The sequence below is a fragment of the Oncorhynchus tshawytscha genome, linkage group LG17 (genome assembly GCF_018296145.1).
Source record: "Oncorhynchus tshawytscha isolate Ot180627B linkage group LG17, Otsh_v2.0, whole genome shotgun sequence".
NCBI classification, from domain to species: Eukaryota; Metazoa; Chordata; class Actinopteri; order Salmoniformes; family Salmonidae; genus Oncorhynchus; species Oncorhynchus tshawytscha.
Window position 1 is genome coordinate 7,587,712 of NC_056445.1, and position 17,050 is coordinate 7,604,761.

Genomic DNA, 17,050 nt, shown 5'->3' on the forward strand with positions numbered 1-17,050 from the left:
TTGCTGCATATTGGCCTCAGTACATGCCAGCGGGCTCTGACATTTGGCTGTCTGTGGCCCTGTGGTGGCTCACTGCAAGGGGGCCAAGGAGGGGAGAGGGGAAAAAGAGGAGAGCAGACGGCAGGCACAGTGGAGAGAGGAGTGACACGGACAAGTGCTCATAAACACACACAGACATGCGTGCGCGCGTGCACACCCACACACGGTGAACTCTTCAACTCTCTCAACACACACACACACAACAAGAAAACGCTTCAACTCTGTGTCTGCACATGCATGTGCACACACCCACACAAACAAATCCGATGCACTCTGTCACAAGCAGTGCTCTTGGGAGATAGAGGAATATACTCAGAGACTCTGTGATTAGAGAGGCTGACCAGAACAAGGTCTGAACCACAGGAAGCTGTCATTATCCCTCCAGGCTAATGCCAAGCTAACAGCCTAACAGAGCCATGGCATCCCTATGCCCTGCACTCCACTATGGGTCATTCAGTTTACTGGAGGTGCAGGAGGGATGCAATACCCCTTTCGACTCAGAGTCAATTACATTTTCTATTCCGCATTGAGTTGAAACGAACCCCCCGATCCAACCCAACAACAAGGAAGCAGTGAATTATAGATTACTGAAGCCCGTTTTTTATTTAAATAATCACTCATGTCACTTACTAGCTAAACCCTACCAGGGCGGGCCTAGTGTTCACTTCATCAGTCCTGAGCCTTGCTGTAGTCCAGTGAGGAGAGCGGCAGAGTGCGTGTCTCAAACCGCACCCTATTCCATTTATAGTGCGCTACTATCGACGAGGGCCCATAGGGCTCTGGTCAAAAGTAGTCCACTATATAAGGGAAAGGGAACCATTTGAGACGCAGACAGCGAGTGCGAGCAAGAGTAGCCTGGAGCGACCAGAAGAGTACAGTACAGTGTGAGAGGAGAGCAGAACCATGTGAGTTAGTGTGCTCTGAACTGTCACTGCATGGTAATCAAAAAGACCCAGATGAAAGGTCACTGCTGAGAGAGACAGACTGTTTGTGGGAGTAATGGAGCAGGCTCTGAGGCCTGGCCAATCTGTGGAGATGGTGCCAAGGGCCTGGAGCTGGGCTGGAGTCAGGGTGGGTGGGCTGCTGGTGGGGACCAGCCCCACTGTGGGGGGATTTACTGGGGATATCAACTAGAGTCCGAGGTCGGTTTGATGAAGGCTAAGGTCAAAGCCAAAGCCACTTAATAGGGGAAAAGCCAAAGACTAGGGTGGGTTAGCTAGCTGGGAGCCAAAGACCCAGTCTTGGATGCGAGTTAGAAGGGAAGAAACCCAGAAGTAGGTTAGTTTTTCTGGGGACCAAAGCCCTATTACTGGGGTGGGTTTGCTTGAGGCAGGTTGGCCTGAACAGCAGGCCTTGGCCTGGGATGAAGGAAGTAGGCAAGGTCTGCGTCTGTCCGTCTTGTGACTCCTGTCCAGCTCTGGTCTCTGGTCCTCCCCTGCCTGGCTGATACATAATGGACCTGAGACTGGCTCTAGTCGACTGTCAAATTCTGGTCCTCTGCTGCCTGGCTGCCTAATTAGGTCAAACTTATTACCAGCCCTTCTGCCAAGAATAGGCCTGGCCGTCAGGACATCAGTGGTCAGTACAGAGGAGGGGACTGGCTAGCTGGGGCTGCAGATGGTCAAAGCACAGTCAGAGCAGGAGGCGCAGAACACTGACAGGGAGAATGTCAGCCACACACACGCACAGACTCACACCCTCGCGCGCACAGCGGCATTAACCCAAGTCTCATTTTGTGACACGTTCGCCATGGTGACTCATTGTGTAGCCAATCCACACCTTTAGATTGAACACTCATTTCAGTTCCCATAATCACACTTCTCTCTGCCTATAGCACTCGTATATGCCCCCCCCCTCTCTCTCATACTTATCCAGAGAGGGAAATGCCAAACGTCCATCCCATTCCAAGTAGAACCATACTGTACTGTAGGCAATTAAGTAAGAAGAAACGTGAACACGGCCCTCAGCACTATAAATGTCCTCATGAGGTTTCACAGTGGGTGTAAGGTAGAGGTGTAAGTCAGTGATGACGGTGGAACACAGTGCCTTCGGAAAGTTTTCAGACCCCTGGACTCGTCCCATATTTTGTTACGTTACAGGCTTATTCTAAAAAATGGATTAACAAAAAAATAAAAAACGCAATCTACGCACAATAAAATCAAATCAAATTTTATTTGTCACATACACATGGTTAGCAGATGTTAATGCGAGTGTAGCGAAATGCAATAACCAATAGTGACAAAGCGAAAACAGGTTTTCATAAATCTTGGCAAATGTATTACAAATTCAATGTTAAATTCAATTGATTGGACATGATTCGGAAAGGCATACACATGTCTATATAAGTTCCCATTGTTGACAGTTCATGTCAGAGCAAAAACCAAGCCGTGAGGTCGAAGGAATTGTCTTAGAGATTCGAGACAGCATTGTGTCGAGGCACAGATATGGGGAAGGGTACCAAAACATTTCTGCAGCATTGAAGGTCCCCAAGAACCACAGTGGTGTCCGTCATTGTTAAATGGAAGAAGTTTGGAACCACCAAGACTCTTCCTAGAGCTGGCCGCCCGGCCAAACTGAGCAGTCGGGGGAGAAGGGCCTTGGTCAGGGAGGTGACCAAGAACTCGATGGTCACTGCCAGAGCTCTAGAGTTCTTCTGGAAATGGGAGGACCTTCTAAAAAGGACAACCATATCTGCAGCACTCAATCAAGCCTTTTTGGTAGAGTGGCCACACGGAAGCCACTCCTCAGAAAAGGGCACCTGACAGCCCGCTTGGAGTTTTCTAAAAGGAATTCTAAATAGTCTCAGAACTTGATAAACAAAATTCTCTGGTCTGATGAACAGCCAAGACAACGCAGGAGTGGCTTCGGGACAAGTCTGTGAATGTCCTTGAGTGGCCCAGCCAGAGCCCGGACTTGAACCTGATTGAACATCTCAGGAGAGACCTGTGTGCAGCAACGCTCCCCATCCAACCTGACAGAACTTGAGGATCTGCAGAGAAGGGGAGAAACTCCCCAAATACAGGTGTTCCAAGCTTGTAGCGTCATACCCAATAAGACTTAAGGCTGTAAATGCTGCCAAAGGTGCTTCAACACAGTACTGAGTAAAGGGTCTGAATACTTATGTAAATGTAATAGTTTTAAATATTTCATAAATGAGAAGAAAAAAATGATTTTTTATTTTATTTTTATTTGTCATTGTGGGGAGGGAGAGGTAAGAGAGATGAAATAAAGACTGGGGGAGAGGTAGCGAGAAATGAAATAAAGACGGAGGGAGAGGTATTGAGAGATGAAATAAAGACTGGGGGAGAGGTAGCAAGAGATGAAATAAAGACTGGGGGAGAGGTAGCGAGAAATGAAATAAAGACGGAGGGAGAGGTAGCAAGAGATGAAATAAAGACGGAGGGAGAGGTAAGAGAGAGATGAAATAAAGACGGAGGGAGAGGTAGAGAGAGATGAAATAAAGACGGAGGGAGAGGTAGAGAGAGATGAAATAAAGACGGAGGGAGAGGTAGAGAGAGATGAAATAAAGATGGAGGGAGAGGTAGAAAGATGAAATAAAGACTGAGGGAGAGGTAGAGAGATGAAATAAAGACTGAGAAAGAGAGAGATTAAATAAAGACGGAGAAAGAGAGAGATTAAATAAAGACGGAGAAAGAGAGATGAAATAAAGACGGCGGGAGAGGTAGAGAGAGATGAAATAAAGACGGAGGGAGAGGTAGAGAGAGATGAAATAAAGATGGAGAAAGAGAGATGAAATAAAGACGGAGAAAGAGATGAAATAAAGACTGAGGGAGAGGTAGAGAGAGATGAAATAAAGACGGAGGTAGAGAGGGATGAAATAAAGACGGAGGTAGAGAGGGATGAAATAAAGATGAAGAAAGAGAGAGATGAAATAAAGACGGAGGGAGAGGTAAGAGAGATGAAATGAAGACGGAGGGAGAGGTAAGAGAAGATGAAATGAAGACGGAGGGAGAGGTAAGAGAGAGATGAAATGAAGACGGAGGGAGAGGTAAGAGAGAGATGAAATGAAGACGGAGGTAAGAGAGAGATGAAATAAAGACGGAGGGAGAGGTAGAGAGAGATGAAATAAAGATGGAGAAAGAGAGATGAAATAAAGACGGCGGGAGAGGTAGAGAGAGATGAAATAAAGACGGAGGGAGAGGTAAGAGAGAGATGAAATGAAGACGGAGGTAAGAAGATAAAGACGGAGGGAGAGGTAGAGAGAGATGAAATAAAGATGGAGAAAGAGAGATGAAATAAAGACGGAGGGAGAGGTAGAGAGAGATGAAATAAAGACGGAGGTAGAGAGGGATGAAATAAAGACGGAGGTAGAGAGGGATGAAATAAAGACGAAGAAAGAGGAGATGAAATAAAGACGGAGGGAGAGGTAAGAGAGATGAAATGAAGACGGAGGGAGAGGTAAGAGAGATGAAATGAAGACGGAGGGAGAGGTAAGAGAGAGATGAAATGAAGACGGAGGGAGAGGTAAGAGAGAGATGAAATGAAGACGGAGGGAGAGGTAAGAGAGAGATGAAATGAAGACGGAGGGAGAGGTAAGAGAGAGATGAAATGAAGACGGAGGGAGAGAGGGATGAAATGAAGACGGAGGTAGAGAGGGATGAAATAAAGACGAAGAAAGAGAGAGATGAAATAAAGACGGAGGGAGAGGTAAAGAGAGATGAAATGAAGACGGAGGGAGAGGTAAGAGAGAGATGAAATGAAGACGGAGGGAGAGGTAAGAGAGAGATGAAATGAAGACGGAGGGAGAGGTAAGAGAGAGATGAAATGAAGACGGAGGGAGAGGTAAGAGAGAGATGAAATGAAGACGGAGGGAGAGGTAAGAGAGAGATGAAATGAAGACGGAGGGAGAGGTAAGAGAGAGATGAAATGAAGACGGAGGGAGAGGTAAGAGAGAGATGAAATGAAGACGGAGGGAGAGGTAAGAGAGAGATGAAATGAAGACGGAGGGAGAGGTAAGAGAGAGATGAAATGAAGACGGAGGGAGAGGTAAGAGAGAGATGAAATGAAGACGGAGGGAGAGGTAAGAGAGAGATGAAATGAAGACGGAGGGAGAGGTAAGAGAGAGATGAAATGAAGACGGAGGGAGAGGTAAGAGAGAGATGAAATGAAGACGGAGGGAGAGGTAAGAGAGAGATGAAATGAAGACGGAGGGAGAGGTAAGAGAGAGATGAAATGAAGACGAGGGAGAGGTAAGAGAGATGAAATGAAGACGGAGGGAGAGGTAGAGAGAGATGAAATGAAGACAGAGGGAGAGGTAGAGAGAGATGAAATAAAGACGGAGAAAGAGAGATGAAATAAAGACGGAGAAAGAGAGAGATGAAATAAAGACGGAGAAAGAGAGAGATGAAATAAAGACGGAGAAAGAGAGAGATGAAATAAAGACGGAGAAAGAGAGAGATGAAATAAAGACGGAGAGAGAGATGAAATAAAGACGGAGAGAGAGATGAAATAAAGACTGAGAAAGAGAGATGAAATAAAGACGGAGAGAGAGATGAAATAAAGACAGAGAGAGAGATGAAATAAAGACTGAGAAAGAGAGATGAAATAAAGACGGCGGGAGAGGTAGCAAGAGATGAAATAAAGACGGAGGGAGAGGTAGAGAGAGATGAAATAAAGACGGAGGGAGAGGTAGAGAGAGATGAAATAAAGACGGAGGGAGAGGTAAGAGAGATGAAATGAAGACGGAGGTAAGAGAGAGATGAAATAAAGACGGAGGGAGAGGTAGAGAGAGATGAAATAAAGACGGAGGGAGAGGTAGAGAGAGATGAAATGAAGACGGAGGTAAGAGAGAGATGAAATAAAGACGGAGGGAGAGGTAAGAGAGAGATGAAATGAAGACGGAGGTAAGAGAGAGATGAAATAAAGACGGAGGGAGAGGTAGAGAGAGATGAAATAAAGACTGAGGGAGAGAGAGATGAAATAAAGATGGAGAAAGAGAGATGAAATAAAGACGGAGAAAGAGATGAAATAAAGACGGGGGGAGAGGTAGAGAGAGATGAAATAAAGACTGAGGTAGAGAGGGATGAAATAAAGACGAAGAAAGAGAGAGATGAAATAAAGACGGAGGGAGAGGTAGAGAGAGATGAAATGAAGACGGAGGGAGAGGTAAGAGAGAGATGAAATGAAGACGGAGAAAGAGAGATGAAATAAAGACGGAGAAAGAGAGAGATGAAATAAAGACGGAGAAAGAGAGATGAAATAAAGACGGAGAAAGAGAGATGAAATAAAGACGGAGAAAGAGAGATGAAATAAAGACGGAGAAAGAGAGATGAAATAAAGACGGAGAAAAGAGAGATGAAATAAAGACGGAGAAAGAGAGAGATGAAATAAAGACGGAGAAAGAGAGAGATGAAATAAAGACGGAGAAAGAGAGAGATGAAATAAAGACGGAGAGAGAGATGAAATAAAGACGGAGAAAGAGAGATGAAATAAAGACGGAGAAAGAGAGATGAAATAAAGATGGAGAAAGAGAGATGAAATAAAGACGGAGAAAGAGAGATGAAATAAAGATGGAGAAAGAGAGATGAAATAAAGACGGAGAAAGAGATGAAATAAAGACGGAGGGAGAGGTAAGCGAGATGAAATAAAGACAGAGGGAGAGGTAACAGAGAGATGAAATGAAGACGGAGGGAGAGGTAAGAGAGAGATGAAATAAAGACGGAGGGAGAGGTAAGAGAGAGATGAAATGAAGACGGAGAAAGAGAGAGAGACCCCCCTCTCTCTCCCAGGGGAGGACGAAAAGAGGATAGATGGACGCGAGTGTTAGTGCCTCTGGCGCGTCGGTGGCAGTCTGCATGCCAAGCTGTGTGTGTGTGGTGCAGCGGTGCAGCAGGGATAATACTAAATCAGTGGGCACTGTAAACACTATAAATCAACTGCGACACACGGACACACACACAGGCGCATGCTCACACGTGCACACACACAGAGCCCCTCGCGACATGCACCACTGAACCTCTGCATATTCAACCACACACCAGTTTCAATTCAATCTGCACAGATAGGAAAGAAGGAGGAGAGGGTGGGAAAAGGACTGAGAGGAAGGGTAATAACGGACTAGGAGGGAGAGGAAGGGTAATGAGGGACTAGGAGGGAGAGGAAGGGTAATGAGGGACGAGAAGGGAGAGGAAAGGAGAACTTGGAAACGTGTCTCATTAAAGCTGAAGCAGCATCCATTGACCCAAAACTGTTCAGAGCGTGGTTGAGAGGTATTTTTCAACAGAAGAGAAGATGCATGCAGGGGAAGACAAGAGAAGATACCTCAGTCAATAAGAGAAACGGATAAACTAGGGGGCAGGGCCCAAAGTCTGATTCCTGCTTCATGCCAATGTCACCTTGCAGCAGCTGCTGCTGTCATCCCACTAATGCAGCCAATATGACCCCTGATCCCTGTAGTTAATGATGAGCGCAGTGCTGGGCTGGGATGTGCTGGAGAGAAGATCACACTGGCTGGCACACTCTGCTCAGCCCTACTGGGACTTACATTCATACTTAGTGGCAGTCTCAAATGACACCCTATTCCCTGTATAAACAATGCACTACTTTTAAACAGCACCCTTTGTGGCCAAATGACCCAAGTCCAAATGGCAGCCTTTCTTAAATAGAGCAACATGGGGATAGAGTCAGAGACCTCACTCTTCCAAATAAAAAGCCATGGAAACATCACTATTAAAAAGGGGGTCTTTTTCTCACCCAGGACCTCAGTAAAAGGTGATGTAGGTACGACACCATACATTTCCATCCTTCTCTCTCTTACCTGGAAATCTCTCTGGTCCAGAATCTCTTTCCTCCATCGTACCAGGAAAGCAGCACACACGTAGAGATGGAAGTGAGAGAATCCCTCAGGTTCAGCCTGCAGAGGAGAGAGACAGAATTACACAACTAAACAAATGTTCTAACATATCCTGAGTTATTTTGACAATGAACTCAGTATTGAACAGACAGCATTAGAAAGCAGCAGTAGGGCGACAGTGAAGATACTGTAGCATCCTCCATCTCTCCACTTATACCTCCACGTCTATACCTTGACATTATGTTTGAAAGGAAGACTTAAATCTCCCAGAGTGGGAATTTGGACGCTTACTGGGGGGGCGGAAGACTACATATTTTCTGTCACAATCAGAGAATTTACATTCGACTAGGAGCTGAAAGACAAATCCCTTTTAAATTTGCCCTTTACTTTTTCTCCTCCCTTCCTTCAGACGCTCATTCCATTTCCAGGCCCGTTTCTACAGCGCTGAATAAAGGAGGGAAATGAAAGAGAGAGAGAGAGTGTGAGATGGTCTATAGCCCTCATCTAAAGGGCTATCCAGGGGAAAACAAAGCTCTTAAAACCGACTGAAGGAGGAAAGGAGTGGAAATGGGACAATGTGTTCAAGTGCTCACAGTAATACGGGTCTTCACAAACGCTCAGCATCCAGGCATCTCTTCTGCAAATGTACAGTCGTGGCCAAAAGTGTTGAGAATGACACAAATATTCATTTCCAAAAAGTTTGCTGCATCAGTGTCTTTAGATATTTTTGCCAGATGTTACTACGGAATTCCAAAGTATAATTACAAGCATTTCATAAGTGTCAAAGTATTTTATTGACAATTACATGACATTGAATATTTGCAGTGTTGACCCTTCTTTTTCAAGACCTCTGCAATCCGCCCTGGCATGCTGTCAATTAACTTCTGGGCCACATCCTGACTGACGGCAGCCCATTCTTGCATAATCAATGCTTGGAGTTTGTCAGAATTTGTGGGTTTTTGTTTGTCCACCCGCCTCTTGAGGATTGACCACAAGTTCTCAATGGGATTAAGGTCTTGGGAGTTTCTTGGCCATGGACCCAAATATCGACTCGAATATTACTTTTGGCTTATGTCAAGGTGCTCCATCATGCTGGAAAAGGCATTGTTCGTGACCAAACTGTTCCTGGATGGTTGAGAGAAGTAGCTCTCGGAGGATGTATTGGTACCATTCTTTATTCATGGATGTGTTCTTAGGCAAAATTGTGAGTGAGCCCACTCCCTTGGCTGAGAAGACACATGAATGGTCTCAGGATGCTTTACTGTTGGCATGACACTGGACTGAGAACTCACCTTGTCTCCGGACAAGCTTTTTTTCCAGATGCCCCAAACAATCGGAAAGGGGATTCAGAGAAAATGACTTTACCCCAGTCCTCCAATCCGTGTACCTTTTGCAGAGTATCAGTCCGTCCCTGATGTTTTTCTTGGAGAGAAGTGGCTTCTTTGCTGCCCTTCTTGACACCAGGCCATCCTCCAAAGGTCTTCGTCTCACTGTGCGTGCAGATGCACTTACACCTGCCTGCTGCCATTCCTGAGCAAGCTATGTACTGGTGGTGCACCGATCCTGCAGCTGAATCAACTTTAGGAGATGGTCCTGGCGCTTGCTGGACTTTCTTGGGCGGCCTGAAGCCTTCTTCACAACAATTGAACCGCTCTCCTTGAAGTTCTTGATGATCCGATAAATGGTTGATTTAGGTGCAATCTTACTGGCAGCAATATCCTTGCCTGTGAAGCCCTTTTTGTGCAAAGCAATGATGACGGCACATGTTTCCTTGCAGGTAACCATGGTAGACAGAGGAAGAACAATGATTCCAAGCACCACTCTCTTTTTGAAGCTTCCAGTCTGTTATTGGAACTCAATCAGCATGACAGAATGATCTCCAGAGAATCACTGACATGTCAGCTGGTCCTTTTGTGCCAGGGCTGAAATGCAGTGGTAATGTTTTTTGGGGAATCAGTTCCCCATGGCAAAGGGTGACTTTGCAATTAATTGCAATTCATCTGATCACTCTTCATAACATTCTGGAGTATATGCAAATTGCCATCATACATACTGAGGCAGCAGACTTTGTGAAAATGTATATTTGTGGTCATTCTCTCAACTTTTGGCCACAACTGTATATTTGCATATTATATTTGGGGCGGCAGGAAGCCTAGTGGTTAGAGCGTTGGACTAGTAACCGAAAGGTGCTGGATCTAATCCCCGAGCTGCCCCTGAACAACTACTCCTGTGGGGCGGCAGGTAGCCTAGTGGTTAGAGCGTTGGACTAGTAACCGAAAGGTTGCAAGATCAAATCCTCTTGCTGACAAGGTAAAAATCTGTCATTCTGCCCCTGAACAAGGCAGTTAACCCACTGTTCCTAGGCCGTCAGTGAAATGACTTGCCTAGTTAAATAAAGGTAAAATAATTTGTAAAAATATAACACTGTTCCCCGGTAAGCTGTCATTGTAAATAAGAATTTGTTCTTAACTGACTTGCTTAGTTAAATAAATATTTTTTTATTTAAAATATATATATATATATTATCCCAGCCACAATCAAACAGTCTCAGAGAGAGTGAGCAGAGATAGAAAGTGTGCATACTGTGTGTGTGTGTGTGTACATGCGTGTGTCTGGGAGCGAGAGAGCAGCTAAACAATAACCCAATAACCACATTGGGTTGGACTGGGCCAGGTTATGATCCCTGGATTTCTCTTACAGATAGAGCGCCAAGTCAAGACTCTAAGGAAGGGAATTATTCCCACTTTCCTGGGTAAATAGTCAAGACTAATGCTGTTCGCACTGGAGAAGAGGGGGTTGTTCGAAAATGACATTTTCCATTCCGGGCCGGCGTGCTGTAGTTCAGTGCCACAGCACAGTGAAGTAAAGCACAGGGCAAGTGTGATATTTGCGTATTCACAGCGAGGGGCAACAGGTCGTCATTTATGCCAGACATGGAGGGAGCGTAATGAAAATCAATGGCTGTGTTCCTTCTTCACTCCAATAAACAGACAGGGACAGTGCTCTTCAAGGATAACTAACTGTTGGCGCTACGGCAGTGGAAACATTCCCTTCACATTGAGGTCAAAACATACACAGGTGTGACACACTGCTGAGTGCAGACTGTTTATATGGATATACCTGTGTAGGGCACATCGACTAGGCCCACAGCTAAGAAAATCACTTATCTACATAGAAATTCCAGCACATCTATGTACATATTATGAAGCATGAGATATGGTAGCTTCACATTAGTTACCATCCAAGTTACTGCTTGCTAAACAGTTGTTGCTGATACAATTCCCGCATAAAGCTTCTAAAACATACAAGACAAAAGTTCTCTCAGACATGGCAGCTCTGCTTCGAGCTCCTTAGGAACCTGGCAGTATATTTTTATTTCATACATTTTTATCCCAGAACGTTTTTTTTCTTCTGTTATTACAACCAGCCCGGAAAGCAATGCCACTCCGACATTGCTCGTCCTATTATTGACATATTTCTTAATTCCATTCTTTTAGATGTATATGTATTGTTGTGTATTGCTAGATACTACTGCACTGTTGGAGCTAGGAACACCAGCATTTAGTTAAATACTACTGCACTGTTGGAGCTAGGAACACAAGCATTTAGTTAAATACTACTGCACTGTTGGAGCTAGGAACACAAGCATTTAGTTAGATACCACTGCACTGTTGGAGCTAAGAACACAAGCATTTAGTTAGATACTACTGCACTGTTGGAGCTAGGAACACAAGCATTTAGTTAGATACTACTGCACTGTTGGAGCTAGGAACACCAGCATTTAGCATTACTGTACTGTTGGAGCTAGGAACACCAGCATTTAGTTAGATACTACTGTACTGTTGGAGCTAGGAACACAGCATTTAGTTAGATACTACACTGTTGGAGCTAGGAACACCAGCATTTAGTTAGATACTACTGCACTGTTGGAGCTAGGAACACCAGCATTTAGTTAGATACTACTGCACTGTTGGAGCTAGGAACACCAGCATTTAGTTAGATACCACTGCACTGTTGGAGCTAGGAACACCAGCATTTAGTTAGATACTACTGCACTGTTGGAGCTAGGAACACCAGCATTTAGTTAGATACTACTGTACTGTTGGAGCTAGGAACACCAGCATTTAGTTAGATACTACTGTACTGTTGGAGCTAGGAACACCAGCATTTAGTTAGATACTACTGCACTGTTGGAGCTAGGAACACCAGCATTTAGTTAGATACTACTGTACTGTTGGAGCTAGGAACACCAGCATTTAGTTAGATACTACTGCACTGTTGGAGCTAGGAACACCAGCATTTAGTTAGATACTACTGCACTGTTGGAGCTAGGAACACCAGCATTTAGTTAGATACTACTGCACTGTTGGAGCTAGGAACACCAGCATTTAGTTAGATACTACTGTACTGTTGGAGCTAGGAACACCAGCATTTAGTTAGATACTACTGTACTGTTGGAGCTAGGAACACCAGCATTTAGTTAGACTACTGCACTGTTGGAGCTAGGAACACCAGCATTTAGTTAGATACTACTGTACTGTTGGAGCTAGGAACACCAGCATTTAGTTAGATACTACTGTACTGTTGGAGCTAGGAACACAAGCATTTAGTTAGATACTACTGTACTGTTGGAGCTAGGAACACAGCATTTAGTTAGATACTACTGCACTGTTGGAGCTAGGAACACCAGCATTTAGTTAGATACTACTGCACTGTTGGAGCTAGGAACACCAGCATTTAGTTAGATACTACTGCACTGTTGGAGCTAGGAACACCAGCATTTAGTTAGATACTACTGTACTGTTGGAGCTAGGAACACAAGCATTTAGTTAGATACTACTGCACTGTTGGAGCTAGGAACACAAGCATTTAGTTAGATACTACTGCACTGTTGGAGCTGAACACCAGCTGATACTACTGCACTGTTGGAGCTAGGAACACCAGCATTTAGTTAGATACCACTGCACTGTTGGAGCTAGGAACACCAGCATTTAGTTAGATACTACTGCACTGTTGGAGCTAGGAACACCAGCATTTAGTTAGATACTACTGTACTGTTGGAGCTAGGAACACCAGCATTTAGTTAGATACTACTGTACTGTTGGAGCTAGGAACACCAGCATTTAGTTAGATACCACTGCACTGTTGGAGCTAGGAACACCAGCATTTAGTTAGATACTACTGTACTGTTGGAGCTAGGAACACCAGCATTTAGTTAGATTACTGCACTGTTGGAGCTAGGAACACCAGCATTTAGTTAGATACTACTGTACTGTTGGAGCTAGGAACACAGCATTTAGTTAGATACCACTGCACTGTTGGAGCTAGGAACACCAGCATTTAGTTAGATACTACTGTACTGTTGGAGCTAGGAACACCAGCATTTAGTTAGATACTACTGTACTGTTGGAGCTAGGAACACCAGCATTTAGTTAGATACTACTGTACTGTTGGAGCTAGGAACACCAGCATTTAGTTAGATTACTGCACTGTTAGCTAGGAACACCAGCATTTAGTTAGATACTACTGTACTGTTGGAGCTAGGAACACAAGCATTTAGTTAGATACCACTGCACTGTTGGAGCTAGGAACACAAGCATTTAGTTAGATACTACTGTACTGTTGGAGCTAGGAACACAAGCATTTAGTTAGATACTACTGTACTGTTGGAGCTAGGAACACAAGCATTTAGTTAGATACTACTGTACTGTTGGAGCTAGGAACACAAGCATTTAGTTAGATACTACTGCACTGTTGGAGCTAGGAACACAAGCATTTAGTTAGATACTACTGCACTGTTGGAGCTAGGAACACAAGCATTTAGTTAGATACCACTGCACTATTGGAGCCAGGAACACAAGCATTTAGTTAGATACTACTGCACTGTTGGAGCTAGGAACACAAGCATTTAGTTAGATACCACTGCACTGTTGGAGCTAGGAACACCAGCATTTAGTTAGATACTACTGTACTGTTGGAGCTAGGAACACAAGCATTTAGTTAGATACCACTGCACTGTTGGAGCTAGGAACACAAGCATTTAGTTAGATACTACTGCACTGTTGGAGCTAAGAACACAAGCATTTAGTTAAATACTACTGTACTGTTGGAGCTAGGAATACCAGCATTTAGTTAAATACTACTGTACTGTTGGAGCTAGGAACACCAGCATTTAGTTAAATACTACTGTACTGTTGGAGCTAGGAACACAAGCATTTAGTTAAATACTACTGTACTGTTGGAGCTAGGAACACATGCATTTAGTTAGATACTACTGTACTGTTGGAGCTAGGAACACAAGCATTTAGTTAGATACCACTGTACTGTTGGAGCTAGGAACACCAGCATTTAGTTAGATACCACTGTACTGTTGGAGCTAGGATCACAAGCATTTAGGTAGATACTACTGCACTGTTGGAGCTAGGAACACAAGCATTTAGGTAGATACTACTGCACTGTTGGAGCTAGGAACACAAGCATTTAGGTAGATACTACTGTACTGTTGGAGCTAGGAACACCAGCATTTAGTTAGATACTACTGTACTGTTGGAGCTAGGAACACAAGCATTTAGTTAGATACCACTGTACTGTTGGAGCTAGGAACACCAGCATTTAGTTAGATACTACTGTACTGTTGGAGCTAGGAACACAAGCATTTAGTTAGATACCACTGTACTGTTGGAGCTAGGAACACAAGCATTTAGTTAGATACCACTGCGCTGTTGGAGCTAGGAACACCAGCATTTAGTTAGATACCACTGCACTGTTGGAGCTAGGAACACCAGCATTTAGTTAGATACTACTGTACTGTTGGAGCTAGGAACACCAGCATTTAGTTAGATACCACTGTACTGTTGGAGCTAGGAACACCAGCATTTAGTTAGATACTACTGTACTGTTGGAGCTAGGAACACCAGCATTTAGTTAAATACTACTGTACTGTTGGAGCCAGGAACACCAGCATTTAGTTAGATACCACTGTACTGTTGGAGCTAGGAACACCAGCATTTAGTTAGATACTACTGTACTGTTAGAGCTAGGAACACCAGCATTTAGTTAAATACTACTGCACTGTTGGAGCTAGGAACACCAGCATTTAGTTAAATACTACTGTACTGTTGGAGCTAGGAACACAAGCATTTAGGAACACCAGCATTTAGTTAGATACTACTGTACTGTTAGAGCTAGGAACACCAGCATTTAGTTAAATACTACTGCACTGTTGGAGCTAGGAACACCAGCATTTAGTTAAATACTACTGTACTGTTGGAGCTAGGAACACCAGCATTTAGTTAAATACTACTGCACTGTTGGAGCTAGGAACACCAGCATTTAGTTAAATACTACTGCACTGTTGGAGCTAAGAACACAAGCATTTAGTTAAATACTACTGTACTGTTGGAGCTAGGAACACAAGCATTTAGTTAAATACTACTGCACTGTTGGAGCTAGGAACACCAGCATTTAGTTAAATACTACTGTACTGTTGGAGCTAGGAACACAAGCATTTAGTTAAATACTACTGCACTGTTGGACTTTCAAGAAGCAAAGTGTCACCGGCCACGTCATCATGATGATGTGCTGTTTGGAAATATCTTGAAAACTTGACTGCTGACACGCAAAACATTTTGGGACTGTACCAACAATGGACTAATGGGAAACCCCCCCCCCCAGAAAGATAATTTAAGTGGAGTTTTCCTTTAAGTGTTAGTTAACTGCAGCAGAGACTACTCGTGGATCATTTGAATTGTTTCTCTCTCACCTCTCCCCGGGGGAATGGGACCATGATGGGACCTTAATTAATGACCACAATAAAAGAAAAGGCACTGGATGCCCTCTTTCTCCTCTCTCCCTCCTTGCTATGCCTTTCCTTGTCCTTTTTTTCCTTCCCACTCTGTGCCTTTGCTTCCCTCCATGTATCTTTGCACTCTATTTCTTTCTTAGCCTCTGTCTCTTTCGCTCTTCTTCTTCCCTCTCAGCCACTGTCTCTATTTCTCTCTCCCTCTCTCCTCCCCCATCCCAGCGGCCTGGTTTCCTCCCCGCCTCAGTGTGCCAGGCCCTCTTCAGCGCAACCTGTTTAAAGATGTAAGAGGGCCACATAAAAATGCCTCACTACAAGGACACTTATCCTACACACACACACATGCCTACACGCACACACACAGCGAAGAGAAAAGAGGGACGCATTAAGATGCCGCTTGTGCAACTACGGCACTCCTCTGCCACGTGGTCAGAGCAGGATGAGTGAGCCAGGCTGTCCAATTCTACCGGCTTTAACAAGCCTGCTAATGGACATGAAGTACAAGGCCTCTCCACTCACATTACAATAAGGACATGTCTGTTAAATAAGTCGTGTGCCGTTTAGACAAGCCAATACATGTAGCTTGGAATCTAGGCTAGATTGAGTGAAAGGTCTCCCATAAAACGCTAATATGACTGGGATTTACCTTCAAGAGAAGGAGAGGTGAAGATGGAGTGGTGGAATTAGAAAACAGAGGGAGAGATGGAGGAGAGGTCATCTGGAGACAGAGATAACCCAGACGAGAGAGAGCTGACACAGGGCAGAACACACACCTCATCTCCACTGTCAACTCAGGCACGGGACAGAGGGTAGAGGGCGAAGTCGTAGAGAGATTGAGAGAGAGAGATTAGTACAACATCAGAAATTCATATAGATGGGCTCAAAACAGCACAGAAGAATACCAGAAAGACAACCAGTAACCAAAATATCCAAACACTCTTCGATAACTTTCTGGATACCACATTCACTCACAGTAAAATAAGGCATCAATATAGCAGCAAAAAACATCAACGATATATTCAGGCAAATGGCAAAAGAAGCAGAAGTGAAATTGATAAAAAACAAAACAAAAAAGACCACAGATGACAAACTGGTTTGATGTAGATTGTAAAATTATAAGGAAAAAATCTCAGAACACTATCCAAACAAAAGCACAGAGACCCAAATAATGGTGAATTAAGCCTTCATTACTGTGAGACTTCAAAACTCTACAAACATACACTCAGAAGCAAAAACGCACAGTACAACAGCTGACACTAATTGAGGAGTCCATAAACACAAAACACAAAAAAGAAACAAGAGGAATGAGCTATATAAAAATGGACAACCCATTTTAAAACACTCCACAAAACCACTCAAATTGACACAAACGCAGAACAATTCCAAATTAATGAGAC

At 44.0% G+C, this 17,050-nt stretch overlaps 1 protein-coding gene across 5 annotated transcripts in view; it reads right to left on the reverse strand.

Annotated features, from left to right (window-relative positions):
- The window catches only part of tbc1d22a (TBC1 domain family, member 22a), a 212,999-nt gene that overhangs the window by 21,836 nt on the left and 174,113 nt on the right, over positions 1-17,050 (reverse strand). For all 5 annotated transcript variants that reach the window (XR_006079204.1, XM_042300052.1, XM_042300053.1 and 2 more), the window contains one exon: positions 7,817-7,912. Coding sequence is in view for 4 of the 5 variants with exons in the window: in XM_042300052.1 (XP_042155986.1) it covers positions 7,817-7,912 (96 nt within the window). In the remaining variant the exon portion in view is untranslated. The remainder of the gene's footprint in view (positions 1-7,816; positions 7,913-17,050) is intronic.